The sequence below is a fragment of the Salarias fasciatus genome, chromosome 23, assembly GCF_902148845.1.
Source record: "Salarias fasciatus chromosome 23, fSalaFa1.1, whole genome shotgun sequence".
Classification (NCBI taxonomy): domain Eukaryota; kingdom Metazoa; phylum Chordata; class Actinopteri; order Blenniiformes; family Blenniidae; genus Salarias; species Salarias fasciatus.
The window spans coordinates 420,545-439,167 of record NC_043766.1 but is presented as its reverse complement, the minus strand read 5'-3'; the positions used below and the strand labels follow the sequence as shown (position 1 = coordinate 439,167).

The window sequence follows — 18,623 nt, the reverse complement described above, 5'->3', positions numbered from 1 at the left end:
CACACACACACACACACACACACACACACAGCCAGCAGCCACACAGTCAAATCCAGTCCAACACAGCGTTGTGAAAGCTTTGTTGTAGCTGACAGAGATTCTCACCTGATCAACTCTCTTCACATCTTCTTCCAGACACTTTTGGAGAGAAGAAGCTGCTCTCCGTCCCTCCTCAGTCCTTCTGTCTGCCTCTGCTTGATGTGAGGACGCCGTCTCACCCTGACAAGTGGCAGTCCAAGAGTCCAAGCTCAGCTCTGACACACCCGCAGAGCGTCACAATCCATCTGAACTAAGGCCAGGCAACGTGATCTGTTTGGCAGCACTCCTCAACAAGTCAGTGATTGATGGACTTCCTGCTGGGCCGGCAGTGTCCTCTTCATGTCTCTGAGATGAAACAGGGTGGAGACGGTGGAGTGGCTGTGGTCAAGGTTCAAGGAGTTTCAGAGCTGAACAACATTAAAACTAGAGCTGGGCAACGATTAAATTTCTTAATCGTGATTAATCGCACCCCAATCCTGGTGTTAATGGCGATTAATCATGATTAAAATAGCTCATTTGAAGTCTGCCGAGGCCATTTAAAATGTGTGTGTGTTACATAATAATTTTACAATTCATCATCAAATATGATTCATAATAGCTTAAAACACCAAGGCCCTCATTTATGAAACGATCTTTGAAACGGGTGTATATCTGAGCGGTGAGCTCATCATACTACGGGGCTGCATGGCATTACAGAAACTTCCGTACCTCACCGATCTCAGCGTTTGATTCATCGGGTGTTGATCAATAGGGTGGCTGAATTTGATCTTCATTAACAATGTTACGCCCTGAAATATTCATAGTTCCGAAGCCGCGTCCACTGAGGTCAAACACAGAAAAGGAGCGATTTTGGCGAAAAAAGAAAGTTTTGGAGCTGGAAATGGATCCTCTCGGGTCTGAGGTGGAGGTAAATCAGGAGGAGCTCTTTAGAAGAATAAAAACTGAAATTAAAGGACAATAGAAAAACGCTGTCTGGAGGACGCTGTTCACGGCAGCGGTGAGCAGCGTCACCTGGATGAACGGACACCGGCTGAGGTCTGAACAGGTTATAGGTCCGTTAATTTAACCCTGATATTACAAATAATGAGGCTGACTCATGTTGTTGTCATGGTGGGAGTGCCGTTAGACCCAAGTGCAGAGACGGAGACAGGATGAGGTGTGCAACGATTTATTCGGTGCAGAGAGTCACTAGGACTGCAGCCTGGCTGCAGTGCCACAGGTTGGCTTCAGGTGAGGTCGTGGCAAGGTTGTGGGGTGGCGTGGCGAGGTCGAGGCGTGGCGTGGCGAGGTGAGGTCGAGGCGTAGCGAGGTCGAGGCGTAATCCCTCACTGAGATGTGCTGGGCAGGAGAGCGCTTCTGCAGCAGCACGGCAGACCAGAGAGGATAACGATCCGGCACGCACCAGGTGACTGGGAGAGGCTTAAATAGGCAGGCAGGGTGGCAGCCCCCAGCTGACTGCAATGAGAAATCAGCAGGACCCAGGGAGACTGGGACTGCCCCCTAGCCTGCCAGAGCAGAATCCTGACAGTACCCCTCCCTCAAGGGACGCCCCCTGGCGGACCACCAGGCTTCTCGGGATGGTCCCGGTGAAACTGAGCCACCAGCTCCCCATCCAGGATGCGGGAACGTGGAACCCACTGCCGTTCCTCTGGTCCATACCCCTACCAGTCAGTCAGGTACTGGAAGCCCCTGCCCCGACGTCGGACATCCAATATCCGGCGCACCGTGTAGGTGAGCCCTCCATCGATCCACCTAGGAGGAGGAGGATCAGCAGGAGAGGGACAGAGGTTACTGGAGTGATGGGGCTTCACCTGGGACACGTGAAATGTGGGATGGATTCGCAAAGATGGGGGAAGGGACAGCCTGACCGCAGACTTGTTGATGACCCGGGAGATGGAGAATGGACAGATGAACCGAGGCATCAGCTTCCGGGAATCCGACTTAATGGGGATGTTGCGAGTCGACAGCATGACCTGTTGTCCCACCTGATAGTCTGGAGCTGGAGCACGCCTCCGATCTGCCCACCTGGCATTTTCCTCCAAAGACCGGCGAAGGGCGGCCCTGGTGAGGCGCCAGACCCGTTGGCATCGGCGGATGTGCCGTCCCACCGAGGAGACAGCAACCTCCCTCTTCAGCAGGGGCAGCAGCGGGGGGTTGTACCCCAGACCCACCTCGAACGGGGACTGACCCGTGGCTGCCGACACCGACGTATTGAGGGAGTACTCCACCCAAGGAAGCAGGCCACTCCACAGCGCAGGAATGGAAATCGTCACGCAGCGCAGGACGGTCTCCATGGCCTGATTGGCGCGCTCAGTCTGGCCATTAGACTGCAGGTGATACCCAGAGGAAAGACTGACGGAAGCCCCCAACCCCTCACAGAAAGCCCGCCACACCTGCGAGGTGAACTGAGGTCCCCGATCCGAGACGATGTCAACAGGGACACCATGGAGCCTGATGACATGGAGCGTGAGGAGATCAGCCGTCCTGCGCACTGAAGGCAGTTTCGGCAATGGGACCAGATGGACCGACTTGGAGAACTGGTCCACGATAGTCAGGATGCAGGTATGACCCCTGGAGGGGGGAAGCCCCATGACGAAGTCCAGAGCGATGTGAGACCAGGGGCGTCCGGGTTCAGGCAGAGGCTGTAACAGACCAGAGGGAGGGGTAGACGAAGACTTCCCCGCAGAACGCTGAGGACAGGCACGGATGTAATCCTTGACGTCCCTCCACATACCAGGTCACCAAAATCCGCGGCGCAGATGGAACAACTTTCTCCTGACCCCGGGATGACAGGTGAGTTTGGATGAGTGAAGCCAGTGTAACACCTCACCACGGACCTTGGATGGAACATACGTCCTATTGGCTGGACCTCCCCCAGGATCCGGCTCACCCACCAATGCCTCCTGCACCCGCTCCATAACGGGCCAGGTCAACGCCCCCACCACATAATCCACCGGGATAATGGCAGTCTCCTTACTCCTCTCTCCCTCACCAGCGAATTGACGAGAGAGGGCATCGGGCTTGACATTCCGGGAGCCTGGGCGATAAGTGATGGAGAACGAGAAGCGGTCAAAAAACAACACCCACCTGGCCTGCCGAGAGTTCAGCCGCCTAGCAGATCGGAGGTATTCCAGGTTCTTGTTGTCAGTGCAAACCACAAACAGCTGCCTCGCCCCCTCCAGCCAGTGCCGCCATTCCTCCAGGGCCAATTTGACCGCCAGCAGCTCCCGGTCCCCCACGCTGTAGTTCCTCTCCGCGGGAGACAGACGCTTCGAAAAAAAAGCACAGGGGTGGACCTTACCGTCGTCCAATGACCTTTGCGAAAAGACAGCGCCGACCCCAGCGTCAGAAGCATCCACCTCCACAATGAGTTGCTGGGCCAGGTCCACCTGTCTTGAGTCTGGTGAAGGCCTTCCCAGCCTCTTCAGACCAGGCGAAACGGGACTTTGTGGACGTGAGCTGGGTGAGGGGACGTGCCACCTGGCTGTAGCCTCTGATGAAGCGCCTATAGAAGTTCGCAAAGCCAAGGAAGCGTTGCAGTTGCTTGCGGTTCAGGGGGACAGGCCAGTCTACCACCGCCTTGACCTTAGCTGGATCCGCCTGGAGCGAGCCCTCCGCAATGGTGAACCCCAGGAATGAAGTAGAGACAGAGAAGAATTCACATTTCTCTGCCTTAACATACAGCTGGTTCTCCAGGAGCCTCTGTAGCACCTGCCGGACGTGGTTGACATGCTCCTCCTTAGATCTAGAGAACACCAGGATGTCGTCAATGTACACAAAAACAAAAGTGTTCAGGAAGTCTCTCAACACATCATTAATCAGACGTTGGAACACTGCTGGGGCATTGGTGAGGCCGAAGGGCATGACCAGGTACTCGAAGTGCCCCACCGGAGTCTTGAACCCCGTCAGCCACTCGTCCCCCTCACGAATGCGGACTAGGTGGTACGCATTGCGCAAGTCCAGCTTGGTAAAGATGGTGGCTCCCTGTAACAGCTCGAAAGCAGAGTCCATGAGGGGCAACGAGTATTTGTCCTTGACCGTGATGCTGTTGAGCTGCCTGTAATCGATGCACGGGCGAAGAGAGCCATCCGCCTACTGACGAAGAAGAAGCCTGCCCCGAGAGGCGACGAGGAGGGTCGGATGATCCCAGCCCTCAGGGCATCCTTGATGTAGGCCTCCATGGCCTCCCTCTCGGGACCCGACAGGCTGTAAAGTCTCCCCGACGGCAAGGTCGCCCCCTTCACCAGTTCGATGGCACAGTCGTAGGGCCTGTGAGGGGGTAAGGACAAGGCCTTGGTTTTACTGAACACAGGAGCCAGGTCATGGAAAACCGGAGGCACCAAGGAGAGATCAGCAGCCTCCACGGTGGGCTGATGGCTGGGCAGAGATGGAGAACGGGACGCCGACCGGAGGCAGTTGGCCAGGCAGTGAGTACTCCACAAAATCACCCTTCCCCCGGTCCAGGAGATGAGAGGGTCGTGGAGCTGCAGCCAAGGGTACCCAAGTGACCCAAGACCCAAGTGAAGAGACGGAGACAGGATGAGGTGTGCAACGGTTTATTCGGTGCAGAGAGTCACTAGGACTGCAGCCTGGCTGCAGTGCCACAGGTTGGCTTCAGGTGAGGTCGTGGCAAGGGTGGGGTGGCGTGGCGAGGTCGAGGCGTGGCGTGGCGAGGCGAGGCGAGGTCGAGGCGTAGCGAGGTCGAGGCGAGGTCGAGGCGTAATCCCTCACTGAGATGTGCTGGGCAGGAGAGCGCTTCTGCAGCAGCACGGCAGACCAGAGAGGATAACGATCCGGCACGCACTAGGTGACTGGGAGAGGCTTAAATAGGCAGGCAGGGTGGCAGCCCCCAGCTGACTGCAATGAGAAATCAGCAGGACCCAGGGAGACTGGGACTGCCCCCGAGCCTGCCAGAGCAGAATCCTGACAGTTGTGCAGCTCAGAGTTTTATTGTTTTGTTTATGTCTCAGAGTTGGACAGCGCGGCACCGCTCTCCGGTCTCCTTCACACAGCGGGGACGGTCCCACTGAGACACACACACCCAGCACCGGACCCGGTGCCGACAAGGGCCCCGGACCGAACGGGACACAGGACCGACCAGCCTGCTGCTTAAATTAAAGACAATTTACAGAAGTCTTGATAAAATGTTTGACTAAACGTCCTCTGTCTGTATTTAATCTCCCTTTAGTTTATATGTTATTTTCTAGGTTACTGGCATCACATCACTGATTAAAAAAATCATTTGCTAAATTTTAGAGTTTATTTACATTTCAGTAGCGGTTCTTCAGGTCCTGTCTCCTCCGTCCAGATCCAGTGGAGGCTCTGCCGGTTCCCACATCAGCTCCTCTCGTAGCTCCAGCGCATCAAAGTAACTCTATCGGCCAGTGCAATATTGTGTAAAACCGCATAAATAAAGTCACACACATTTTCGGGTATGAACAGGAACATCAGCGTTTCCCCCGCTCAATCTGAAGCTGCTCCGCAGCAGCGTGTGCATCTTTGCGCACTGTTAAAACTGCTTCTCTCCGTGGCAGGATGGACCAGCAGAGCTATTGAAAGTTAAAAATCCTTTATTAATCCCACAAAGAAGAATTTTATAGATATTCCGTAAGGGCATCATTTCATTTTTTATTCATTTTTTAACTGTCCTGAATGTGTGCTGCTTGTGCTTTATGGCGTGTTTGAGATGTGCTTTATAATTATTTTCACTCTCCGCCAAGTTTTTCTGCACTGCACCGCAAGACCGCACTGACTGAAAGTTGCGTACACGATGTCAGACCTGTCGTGAGATTTCATCTTTCCGAACAAATTGATAAATAACTAACCCGTCTTTCATATGGACCTACGACGGGCGTACGCCCATATACAGCCGTAAGACCGTCTGATAAATGAGGGCCCAAGTATTTACCAAGATTTCCCCCCAGCACACACACACACACACACACACACACACACACACACACACACACACACACACACACACACACACACACACACCACTAATAGCAGAGCAGATGAAAAATGGGAGTTTCTTCTGAGGCCACTTCCTCAAACTCCATTCTATCTCTGACCCTCAGGAAGTCAGACAGAGAAGACAGGATACATTCAGTCACGCCAAATTGTGCCTCATACTTACCTTTATTAAGCCAGATTGTGTGTTGAAGGGAAATTTACTTTATTTTGCATGTTTTCAGCACCTGAAGAAAGCCAAGAGGGAGAAACGGTGCACCGGCCAAACACTCGATTTAAGCTTCATTTTAATTTTTGTCATATTTGCGCTCCTTATTTCAGTTTGTGCCTTATACCAGCCTTTTCCTCCTGATTTTCTGGATAATCCGGCCGAGTTCAATATGGCAAATAATGAGGAATGGACCCTGTTTCACCGCTAAAAGTGCATGTATGTTTTTTTGAGGCGCAGCTGGAGCGGTGTGGGACTGGAGCAGGACAGGTTGGGCTCGTTCACGCCAGCGTTATTCAGCCAGGCTGGGCCAGGCATGCATTCACACTAAAATATATCTCAGTCAATTTCATAGTTATGTTTTGCTTTTTTTTCCTCCATTTGTTTAAAGGAATACTCCGAAGATTTTGGACCCACGCCCTATCCCTATCATTTACAAAGTGAGATAAGCTCATAAATACCTTTTTTGTGTCTGTGCATCCACTGGTTGGCTCTCAACTGTTAGCATCATAGTTAGCTTAGCTCAGCTGCTGGAGGTGAAGAGGAAACAGAGCCAGACTGACGAAAGTGGACAAAATACTCCTTCCAGTGGTGCAGGGGATGGCGTATTAGCACGTGAAGTAAATCCGAATGTTTATGAAACATTTTAAATAACGTGTTTTCAATCCATTAAAATAATGTTTTGATACACAGAGACCTGCGCATGCGCAGTGCTCCGCGGAAGGATATACTGGAGCACAGCAGTAGAAGCCATAAACTGTGCGCTGGTATATCCTTTCGCGGAGCACTATGCATGTGCAGGTCTGTGTTTAGAACTTCAATCAGCTGGGTGGTCTATGAAAATCTGGCCACGCATTTCAACTTTTATTTTGAAGCTTGAAAAAAATTGCAGCAGGGCTTTGTAAAATAATCCATTTACAATGTGTTCATGTTTACTACCGTATTTTCCGCAGTATAAGGCACACCCAAAAGCCTCTAATTTTATCAAAAACTAACATTGCGCCTTATAATAATCCGGTGCAACTTTTTTTCAGAAAATATGGTGAAAATACAATGGGGGCGCCCTAAATATGAAAAAAGTTTTTAAAAACGCCATTCATTGACAGCACGCCTCATAGTGTGGAAAATACAGTATTTAAACCTACACTAAGGAACTTTTTAACCTTAATAAAAAATTTTAATATCTTTTGTGATGATACTTCGACTTACAACTAGTTGAATGCCCCCTCTGTCACGGGCTGAGGTCGTCAGTATTGCTTTCACTTGGACGAAGCAGCTGTGAGGAGGGTGGTAGGAACCCTGCACACTAAAAAGCTCCAAATGTGCAGACTGCTTTACGGCATGCGTCACATCACGATATAACATTGTTTAGCCACCATTAGATTCATTACCTCGTCGCTATCCGTCCTTCACACAGCCACTGTAAACAAATGAAGGCGAGTTCAGTCCGACAGCATGCTACCGGGAACAGCAATTTACGACGCCACGTGCTAGTCCTCATGGGAACTGTAGTATTCGGTCAGGCAAAACACTACCGCTTTGTCCACTGGCGCCGCCAAAATCAACGAAAACGGAAAGTTCCTTAGTGTTGCTTTAAATATCGATACCATCGATGACGTGGCGTTAGGCGAAATCTCGCAATATAACGTAATAGCGATATTTTGGCACACCCCTAGTGGGAACTGCTCTTTTGAATAACAACATCAAGTTTCAGCTTAAATCTCTTCTCAACAACCCAGATGTGACTGATGAAGCTTTAATTGAGAGACTGAATGAAAGCGGCCAACCTCGAAACAGAAAGGCTGATCAAGTTAAGGAGGAACAGTAATAAAGCACCCAAGATCAATGAACTGCTGACGCCCGATGAACCACTCAGCAACCAAAAAAAAAACACCGCAGCCCCAACCAAGGAGAACACTGAGAAGTATGTCCACACAATAACTAGTAGCTTCCATTATGACTAAAAGTAGTTCCACAAAGTAGTTCCATTTTTCATACTGTGACTTACCCTTTACCAAGTCCTGTTTCGACGCTCTGCGGATAACCCTTTTCCTGTTCTCCACATTCGCAGATGATCAACACCGTTCTGTTCAAAATGTTTCACTTCGTCACGAAACTCTTTCTTGTTCTGCTGCTCGTTCTCCATCACCCTGCTCTTCACCAGAACAAATGCCATATTTTTAAAACCAAACATAAAGCCCATTATAATATGATACGTCATTAAACCCAATCAGAGTATGCCACGTCATCGTATACGTATTTGGTCCAATCAGAATGTGATACGTCATCGGCAGTCGAGGGTCCTCGGACAGTTTTGGCAGCCCGGACACATCTGGTACCTACACCGGCCCAGTAGACCTACAGACAGCCTGAAGTACAATATTAAAATGTTTTATATCTTTGGGTTTTCACTTTGCCAGTTTAAAAATGTTTGAATTGAGAGAGTTGGGTGAAAGTTTTGGTAAGACCAACATTACATTTTGCTGGGTATTTACAGATTTTTACATTTGCCCTCTTTGCTTTTAAAGATATCTTCCTTTACACAGACCTTCAAAAAAACCTTTGTTCAGAGCAGAATGGATCAATACATGAAAAAGAGACTGAATTTGCTTTACTTACTAATTAGACCGACACAAAAACACGAATAAAAAAATGACTGGAAACGGTGAGTAGAAACTCCGTAGAAAGACCAAAATCGAAGAAAAAGGCCATTTGGTTGCCATCTCGGATTCCATCCCGAACAACCACTTTTGCATGAAAACCAAGACTTCAGTTCAGCACCCTAAAGTTAGACAATCTATGTCCATCAGAATATGGCGGGCCATACTTCACTTTCAGCTCAGCTGATTATTCCAAGATTCATGATAACAAGATGAATAAAACTGGTCATCTGGAGCCATTATATGACCAATCAGTGTGGGAGGATTATGGCAGGAAACCACATGCGGTGGTCATTTTGGACACCATCTTGAATTTAGGTGGTTTTCTTAATCTTAAAGCTGGGGTTGGCGATCTTGGAAAACTAGCGTTAGCATGTAGCATCTCCCCAAGGCTCCGCCTAGCTAGCTCCGCCCAGCTCCCAGTCCATTGGCGGAGCTCCCGTTGGGAGCGGAGACATTCGAGGCGCTCGCGGTGCGCCAGTGCGTCCAGTGCGTTCCTGGCGTAACCTGTCCTCAGCGCTTCGTTTCTTCGTTTTTCTTTATTTGCACTATGACAAGTCATGGCACACTCAACGGTAAGTCAACCCCCAAACATTCTTCTCCGCCATTCTGCAACGACACTCCGTCCTTCTACGCGCGCACTGAATCAGGGTCAGTGCACGCCATTGACATGTATGCGCAGGGGGCAGGTCGAATGGCGAAACGATTTGATTGGTTTAAAAAAAGGTGTCCCGGCAAGGCTATTGGTTGCTGTTTTTCCCGTTTCACTCCTGCTGTAGATAGCGGATATTTTCCAAACTACTTTAACAACACGCTACGAATTGCTTTCCATCGGGTCATAAAGATCATTTTAACCAGTATTTAAAAAAATGTATCTCATTCAAATCGCCAACCCGAGCTTTAAGTTGAGGGGTCGTCTTCATGCAGCTGCTGAAAGAGTCGTCTTGTGGTCTGTAGACTTCATGAAGCTGCTGAATGAGTCGTCTTGTAGTCTGTAGACTTAATGTAGCTGTTGAAAGTTTCGTCTGGTGGTCTGTAGACTTCAAGCAGCTGCTGAATGAGTTGTGCTGGGGTCTGTAGACTTCATGCAGCTGCTGAAAGAGTCGTGTTGTGGTCTGTGACTTCATGCAGCTGCTGAAAGAATTGTCTTGTGGTCTGTGACTTCATGCAGCTGCTGAAAGAGTCGTCTGGTAGTCTGTAGACTTCATGCAGCTGCTGAAAGAGTTGTCTTGTGGTCTGTGACTTCATGAAGCTGCTGAAAGAGTCGTGTTGTGGTCTGTAGACTTCATGAAGCTGCTGAAAGAGTCGTCTGGTGGTCTGTAGACTTCATGCAGCTGCTGAAAGAGTCGTCTTGTGGTCTGTAGACTTCATGCAGCTGCTGAAAGAGTTGTCTTGTGGTCTGTGACTTCATGAAGCTGCTGAAAGAGTCGTCTTGTAGTCTGTAGACTTCATGAAGCTGCTGAAAGAGTCGTCTGGTAGTCTGTGGACTTCATGCAGCTGCTGAAAGAGTCATCTGGTAGTCTGTGGACTTCATGCAGCTGCTGAAAGAGTCATCTGGTAGTCTGTGGACTTCATGCAGCTGCTGAAAGAGTCTTCTTGTGGTCTGTAGACTTCATGAAGCTGCTGAAAGAGTCTTCTTGTGGTCTGTAGACTTCATGAAGCTGCTGAAAGAGTCGTCTTGTGGTCTGTAGACTTCATGAAGCCGCTGAAAGAGTCATCTTGTCGTCTGTAGACTTCATGAAGCCACTGAAAGAGTCGTCTTGTCGTCTGTAGACTTCATGAAGGTGCTGAATGAGTCGTCTTGTGATCTGTAGACTTCATGAGGCTATTTAAAGAGTTATGTTGTGGTCAGTCCTGCTTTTATCACCGGTAATGAGACTGTTTTCTTTTTTCCAAAACATATTTATTGGAAAGTCAGTTGTAATTGACAACTTGTACAATACATTTTTCTTCTTCCCCAGATAGTATTTTCTTTCAAGCAAACACACAACGCAAAAAAGAAAACAATGCAAACACACAAACCAGACCCAGCGACATTCAGCCATCCTGCCCTGCTCAACGGCACTGAGTCTGGCAAGACCTGCAAGTCCTGATTCTGATTCTGAAAGAGGAGAAGGCTGTGTATTTCTGTGTATATGATAGTTTAGCTTCGTAAATATTAATATTAGCATTGTAGCTGAACATTTTGTAGTGTATTTTACCGTGTTTTATCGCTTTTCGGCTACTTTTTTCATTTTTTTCACTCTTTTTTTTCCTCATTCAAATAGATTCGCTAGTGAACGAGTTTTGTAAATAGTGAAATGCTGAGAAGATCCAGGAGGGAGAGAAAAGTCCCATCCAGATTTATGGAGGAGGAAATAACATTAGCATGTTATTTTACCAGTTAGATTTATTATTTCTCCCATTCTTATACGTTTAAATAAAATGATTTTGGTCTGGAGAAAGCCTCACCCACTCATATTCACCCCCAAACGCACACCTGGTCCCCAACTACCTCTCACCATTGGCACCGCAACACCAGAGGAGAGCTTTTCCTTTTTGTTTTTTGTTTTTTTTTTTTTGATGCCCAGGTATTCAAAATCTTGTGTTCAAACACAAATAAAAATGCACATAAAAATTTGGAGCAGAGAGAAAGTCCTACCATGGCAAAGTTGCCACCCTGGTATAAGTGTAGGTGTAAAAGGGTTATAGCAAAGTCATTATATTGAATAACCCTGAATTAGTAAATATAAACTTTTCAGGCTCATCTTTTTCTCATCAAGATCCATCAAGACTTTTTGCACAAACTCAAAGGTTCATTCCAATTTCTTTGGATAGTTTTTGAGCGTGCATATGAGCCGAAAGATCATGGTCCATCCTTCCTTTGCAAATCTGCCTGCAGTGTATTTTTACAGCAGTAGTAGTAGCAGTAGTGGTAAGTGCTATGGTGAAATGCAGTAGAAAAAAAGTAGAATATCTTTAACCGTTGTCGTAGCAGCAGATTAAAGTTTGTACAAGCAGTAATGTCCTCAAACAGCATTATTTTGCGGTTGGTTTGTCATGAACTGTCAAGGATCATGCTCTAACTGTCCACTTGAGGGCACCAGAGTACCTGGATATCTGTCAATGGGCTTTTCATCAGCTGGGGTACATGCTTTTTGAGTTCACAAGCCTCAGCTTTACAGTCATCCTCAGTTTATTACTCATAAATCAAAAAAAGCCTGATTTGGACTGGAAACTGTATGAAGCTAAAATAAGTTGGCTATGACTGTAAACTTGATACTTGTGGTTTGAATTATTCATGTCATTAATTAAATTAGTTTGACATGAAAGGCAAAGAATGTGCCGAGGGGATTGCAGATTGAGTGACTGATTAACAGCAGATTCACAGTTTAGCTGTCACAAATGTGGCACTTAAAGTGTGAATCATGCAGATGATGTTGAAAATGAGTTTTCACAGTCTTCACATTTCCACATACACGACTAACTGGTGAATCATGAAATAGAAAAGAAAAACAAGAGATATCTTGGCCCTGTGAGCTATGCCTAGTATGTATTGAACTAAAGGTCATTCAGACATCGAAAGACAAATCATATTTTTTTAGTATGAACAACTAACTCTCCATGGTGAGCAAGTCTGGAAGCTTTCTAGATGTTATACTGCGAGAAAAAAATCAAACTTAGGTTAACTTTAGATTAAGTTGGTGCTTAAATATATTTACTGAATTTCCATTAATAAAAAAAAAAACATTAAAAAGAAAACGAAAGACAAGAAAAGAAACAAACAAAATGGTAAATGCATTGTCTTGCACAGATGGTTGGAATAGGTGGTTGTCTGGTATTGGTCCAAAAAGCCCACCTTGCAGTCATTTATAGTGTCACCTGGGACAGTAGACACATTTAGTGGCATGGGTGCAGCCAAAAGGGCAGAAAGGTTTACCGGTTTACGAGAAAGTCTTTCCATGCTAACCCATAAGCGACATTTCACCACAGAGGTACAGTTCTTCCAGAACATCATGCAGTGCAAATTTGTAGCACCAATACTACTTTCAAAAGTCTGCCAGAGCCAAGCAGCCATTTTGTTTAGTTTTTTGCAAAAAATCCCTGCTCAGACGAGGATTTTTACCACTCCAGATAAACCAGGATAATATTTAATTATGTAATTATATGAGGAATAGTAGACTCAGCTTTTGGCACATATAAGAGAAGGTCGTCGGCATACAAAGACAACTTGTGTTCTATATTGCCCCTGAGAAAGCCTGTGATAGCACGATTGGATCTTATGGCTATCACAAGTGGCTCGATAGCTAAGACGGATAGCAGTGGACTGAGGGGACTGCCTTGTCTCGTCCCACAGGCCAAATCAAAAGGTGCAGAGTAGCGATTGTTGGTCAGGACTACAGCGGAAGGGCAAGAATACAGCAACCGGATCCAGGCAATGAAAGACGCCCCAAACCCAAATTTGACCAGGGTTTGAAAAAGGAATGTCCATTTGACTCATCAAATGCTTTCTCTGCATCCATAGAGTGAATGCATTCTGAGGTGGACTGGGAAGGATGTTGAAAAAGAGTGGTCTCTGTTTTATAAAACCTGTTTGGTCTGGGGATATAATACAAGGTAGAATCTCTTCAAGACGGAGAGAGAGAATCTTTGCCAGAATTTTATAGTCTGAATTCAGTCACGAGATCGGCCGGTATGAGGCACAGTCTAATAGGTCCTTCCCTTTTTTTTAACAGAAACGTGATGCATGCTTGGCTGAGAGTGGGAGGAAGCTGGCCAGATGTACAGGATTCGGCATACAGTTTGGTCAAGATCGGAGATAGTTGTTCACTAAAGGTATTCGTTAGTAAAGTTTCAATCTTTAACAGTTTGATGGCATAGCAGACTTCTCTTTGTGTTATTTGTTTTGTCCAACGAAGCAATCTGCTCTAAAGTAAGTGATGGGAGGGCCAAATCATGAAAAACTGGGGTCAGAAGCTGTTTTTCCAAATCTGGGGATGGGTTCTGAGCATTTCAGGTGTCGATCTGTGATATTTGTTTGTCGAGTTTCTCTTGTTGTTCCTTTGAAATTTTCCTTCTGTAGGCCGCGTATGATCAAATCTGTCCTCTACTTTAGCTTAAGTTGTGCCCTCTACAATACAGACACTTTCAGACAACAGTGATATTTCTTAAATGAATGCATTATGCCTGAGACCGTCCTCCCCTGGACGTCTTTTGTGGCGGCGGTCTTCTTAATCCTCCAGAGTATCAGGCCGCAGCACAAGCCAATCAGCCACAGGCCAGCCATTGTAAACACTTCCTCTGTCCTCCACGGACAGGGCTGCCAGGCATGTGACCCCCGTCCACTGTCCCCGGGCGTCCATCACATACCCAGCATGCCTAGTCCCGACCGGACAGGCAGGATGTCTGCATCAGGACAGGAACCTGTTCTCCCGATGCAAGACATCTGGGTGAGTCAGCACTATGGAGGGGTTGGAGGAGGAGAGGGAGGGGCGCTCCACCTGCCAGGAGCTTTAAAGCTGAGGCGGAGCAGCAGGAGACGCAGCAGGACTCCCGTCCTCTCCCGTTCTCTCCTGTCCTCCACGTCTGAGCAGCAGGTAAGCAGAGAAGACCTCGTGCTGCTGTTGTGCTTCTGGAAGGGCTCATTTTTAGGAATCTGTGGCCTCAGTTTTCATTATTTCATTATCAGACAAACTGCATGAAAGCACCAAGAATGAAGTTTCTGTAAAAATCTGCAGGAGTCAGTGGCAGGAGTTGGTTGTCTGAGGTTCTCTGAGGTCTTTTATTACATGATATGAAACCAAGAACTTTGACTGCAGCTAAATGTGGATGTTCTGAAACCCGAGAGTTCAGGAAGGCTGGTCCTCAACAGGATCTGCTGCTGTGGAACCGCTGGGTCCTCAGTGTGGACCCGCTGGATTCAGGGTTTCAGTCTCAGTGCTCTCCTGTGTCTCCAGCGTCTTCACCATGCTGTTGTTTCCAGAACTCTGACCCTGCTGGTCCAGATGTTCCCTCAGGTCTGTTCTTGTAACCAGGCAGCTGAAAGATGACCAGAGCAGCTGCGTCCCTGGTCCTGGTCCTGGTCCTGGTGGCCCTGTCCTCCACCTTTACTAAATATGTCCCCAAATCTGGCCAGAGGATCCCTCAGTCGCTGTCTCGAGGTTTGTGGTGACGGAGTTGTAATGGGAGCATTGGGGTAGGAACCATACGATGGTGAAAACTTGGTGGGACACTTTAAGAGGACGGACACAATGTAAATGTATGGGCCGAGCAGCGGTGTTATTAAAGAGCCTGTTAAGAGCATACATGTCTCCGGTATGTCTATCACAGCACCGAGACATAACAGTACAGGAGTAGCTTCAGTAGTGTCCTGGTTTGAACCCCAGCTGCTCCTGTGTCTTGCAGGTTGGGGCGACCAGCTGAACTGGGCTCAGACGTACGAGGAGGCTCTGTCCTTGTCTCGGTCCACGTGAGGAAGCACCTTGGTTCTAAGGGGAACGGTTCCATGAGGGGTGGGTGTGAAACAACTGTCTGGTCTGTGTTCCAGCAACAAGCCTCTGATGGTCCTGTTCCTCCTGGAGGACTGTTCTCAATGCGATGGTGAGCCGGCCCAGCTGTACCCCCCACCCGCCCCAGCACGTCCTGCTGCTCCCCCCCCTGCTGTGCTTCACCCAAACGCTCCGTCTGTCCTGCAGCGCTCAAGCAGGCTATGGCTCACTTCGATGAGATCCAGAGGATCCTGGACGAGGACTTCGTGGTCCTCAATGTGATGGTAGGCTGCAGGGCTGGTGGGGTGAGGGGGCTCTAACACTGGAATGAAGCATCCTGCATTACACGTGTGTGTGTGTGTGTGTGTGTGTGTGTGTGTGTGTGTGTGTGTGTGTGTGTGTGTGTGAGTGTGTGTGTGTTTGCTCTCCTTCCCCGCAGCAGGAAACTGTAGATCAAAACCTGTCCCCTGATGGACAGTACGTCCCCAGGATCATCTTTGTAGGTAAGACCTGGTGTCTGTCCTCAGAGGACTCAGGGGACAGAGGCAACTGGATCCGACCTGTTTAAACCAGATCAGCAGCTTGGTGCAGTCTGGAACAGGCATCTCTCAGCAGCACGTTCCAGCTCTCTCCCTGCTTCAACACACCTGAATCTGGTGGTTCTGTCCTCACTAAGAACCGAGCAGAACCCACAGTGGAGTAGATCACTGCATCTAGAGCCACAATCCTTCTCTTGTGTGATGCATGCCTGACATTTGGTACCTATACTTTTCAAGCTTTGTTATTTTCAACAATAACCCTGGACATGTCATATTCCAAGAAGTCTGCTCAAACATGCTGTCCTGAGTCTGTACCAGTGAGGTGGCGTTTGGAGATTCAAGAAGTAAAACCAAGAATTTATTTTTGAACCAAGTTCAGTTCTCTGGAATTCAAAGGAGTGTCGGACAGGACTGTAGAATTATTCCAACAATGTTAAAATAACTTCACCAATAATTATGAAGGTGTGGACAAAAGACAAACAACTCAGATGACACTGAGTCACGTTTGTCCTCAATCTCTGGAGCCGTCAGCCAACGCTCCCACGAACCCTAATGTGAGTAAATCTTCCTAGAACCGATGGGGGCAGGGAGGGAACAGCACTGAATGTCTGACCTGGAAAAACCTAAACAGATGCTTTGTGGACCAATCATATTGTGTTGTCATTTCCTGAACTGAAGGTAGATCCTGAGAGTGTCGAGAACAACAGGACTTCTGATGAAGGCTGAGGCCTTGACTGGAAGAGAAGAGTATGTAAGAGCAGTGTTACCTCCCCCTTAAAGGTGTTAAAAATGGTCAAGCTAGGAGCTGGGGAATAGCAACAATTTATGCACAGGCTTACTGGGCTGATGGAAATTAGGCTTACAACGGTGTGCAGGCAAAACAAGGTACAACACAAAAGAACTCAGGTGACCTTTTCCTTTATGTAACCAAAGATAAATCAAATAGAAACAGTGTGACAAACAATTTTACAAGTTATCACAGAAATGAAAACACAACCCGCAGGGGTTAAACAAAAAACTAGCAAAAAGCAAAAATGGAGGAGAGCGAACAGAGGGTAGGAGGACGTTAGGAGAAGGGCTCTGTGGGCGGTGCCACTAAACACACACAAATCCTAATCTTCCCCTAAACCTCGACCCTGTGACCCCTCTACCTTAAACTACCTTAAACCAGTGACTAACCCAAACTAAGCCTCACCTTACCTGTCTGCTACAAAGGGTCGCGGCAGCCGCCCATGTTTACCTAATGTTTATATACGGAAAGTTACCTACGTGCAGAATGTAGACCCCGGGGTGTCTTACCTGGAGCCCTTCTCCAAGGAAAAAGACAATACAGAAAACGGGGGAGACTACAAAACACACTGGGTGGGGACAGGTAGGTTTAACAAAAACAGGCCCTCAAACAGTAGTCTGGCTGAGGAGGGAACAAACAAGAAGTCTCAAAACTTCAGACAAGGCGTCAAAATGCTCCCCAAAACAACAAGCAATCTCTCCCTCACACTCACACACCAACACAACACAGGGTGCAAAGCAATATATAGGGGCAGGACTGGAGGATGATTGGATGATTGGATGATGGGATGATTGGAGACAGGTGTCCAGGATGACTGCTGGCTGGATAGGTGAGGTCATGGATGAAGGGCTGGAGAAAGGAAGCAAAAATGCCACGACTGGACACCTGAGCCAGACAAACTCGATCAAACCCTGACACAAAAAGGCAGCAGCCGTCACAAGCCTGCAGAGACGAGTTACAGCAAGATCGATCCTCTTGGAGAACCCTGTTCTAGAAACTCTACGTCACCTGCTCCTGCACTGCTACGTCATTTACTACGTCCACTTCCCAATAGACCCCTCCATGACGGTGAGAGACGACATCATTGGACGCTACTCCAACCGCCTATACGGCTATGAAGCAGCTGATATGAATGTCTGTAAGTGCTCCAGCTAACACACACACACACACACACACACACACACTGAGAGCCTCCTCCTCTTCCTCAGTGCTGGACAACATGAAGAAGGCCAAGAAGCTCCTTAAAGTCTCAGCTGTGAGCTGCAGAACCACACCCACCTCCACCCACTCCCTCCCCGAGTCCACAGCTGCTGAAGTCTGAGCTGTGAGCAGGAGGAGGCGCCCTCCACCCACCTCCACCTTCAGTTTGCTGTCACCAGTTCACATGTGAAAAGACTTTCACTTGAAGAGTTCCTCTGCCTCCTGACGTGTCTCTCCTCAACTCCACCCTGATTTCCACCCTGGTATCTTTACTGCTCATCCTTTGGAATAAAAACTGATGTGTTCAACCAACAGCTGGTGTTTTTGGCTCTTTAAGTGATTAGCACCCAGCACAATGAAATATAGGGTCAACTTAGCAAAAACCTTATGTGTTATTAAAAATATCACAACCTACTGTTGATATAAAATAAAAAATTGCACACCATGGCCATCATCAATGATCCTCGTTCTGTTGCCTTCTCTAGTTGTTGTGTTGTGCTGTGTAAATATCACTATGCCACAGTAAAAAAAAAAAGTAAAAAAAAACCAGACCAACACAAAAACACTAATTAAAAAAAGGACTGAAAACAGTGAATAGAAACTTAGTAGAAAGACCAAAATCGAAGAAAAAGGCCATTTGGTGGCCATCTTGGATTCCATCCCGAACAAACACTTTTGCATGAAAACCAAGACTTGATTTCAGCTCCCTAAATTTCGACAGTCTACGTCCATCAGAATATGGAGGGCCAA

The 18,623-nt window shown here is 47.7% G+C and overlaps 1 protein-coding gene across 1 annotated transcript; it reads left to right on the top strand.

Moving 5' to 3' along the window:
• Positions 1-14,902: 14,902 nt before the first annotated feature.
• On the top strand, positions 14,903-17,994 carry LOC115381962 (anterior gradient protein 2 homolog). Its single transcript, XM_030083608.1, has 7 exons — positions 14,903-15,017; positions 15,262-15,325; positions 15,404-15,456; positions 15,552-15,628; positions 15,784-15,847; positions 17,728-17,811; positions 17,882-17,994. Exons 1-7 carry the CDS (start codon positions 14,903-14,905, stop codon positions 17,992-17,994), a joined length of 570 nt encoding a protein of 189 aa, XP_029939468.1.
• The last annotated feature ends 629 nt before the right edge of the window (positions 17,995-18,623 follow it).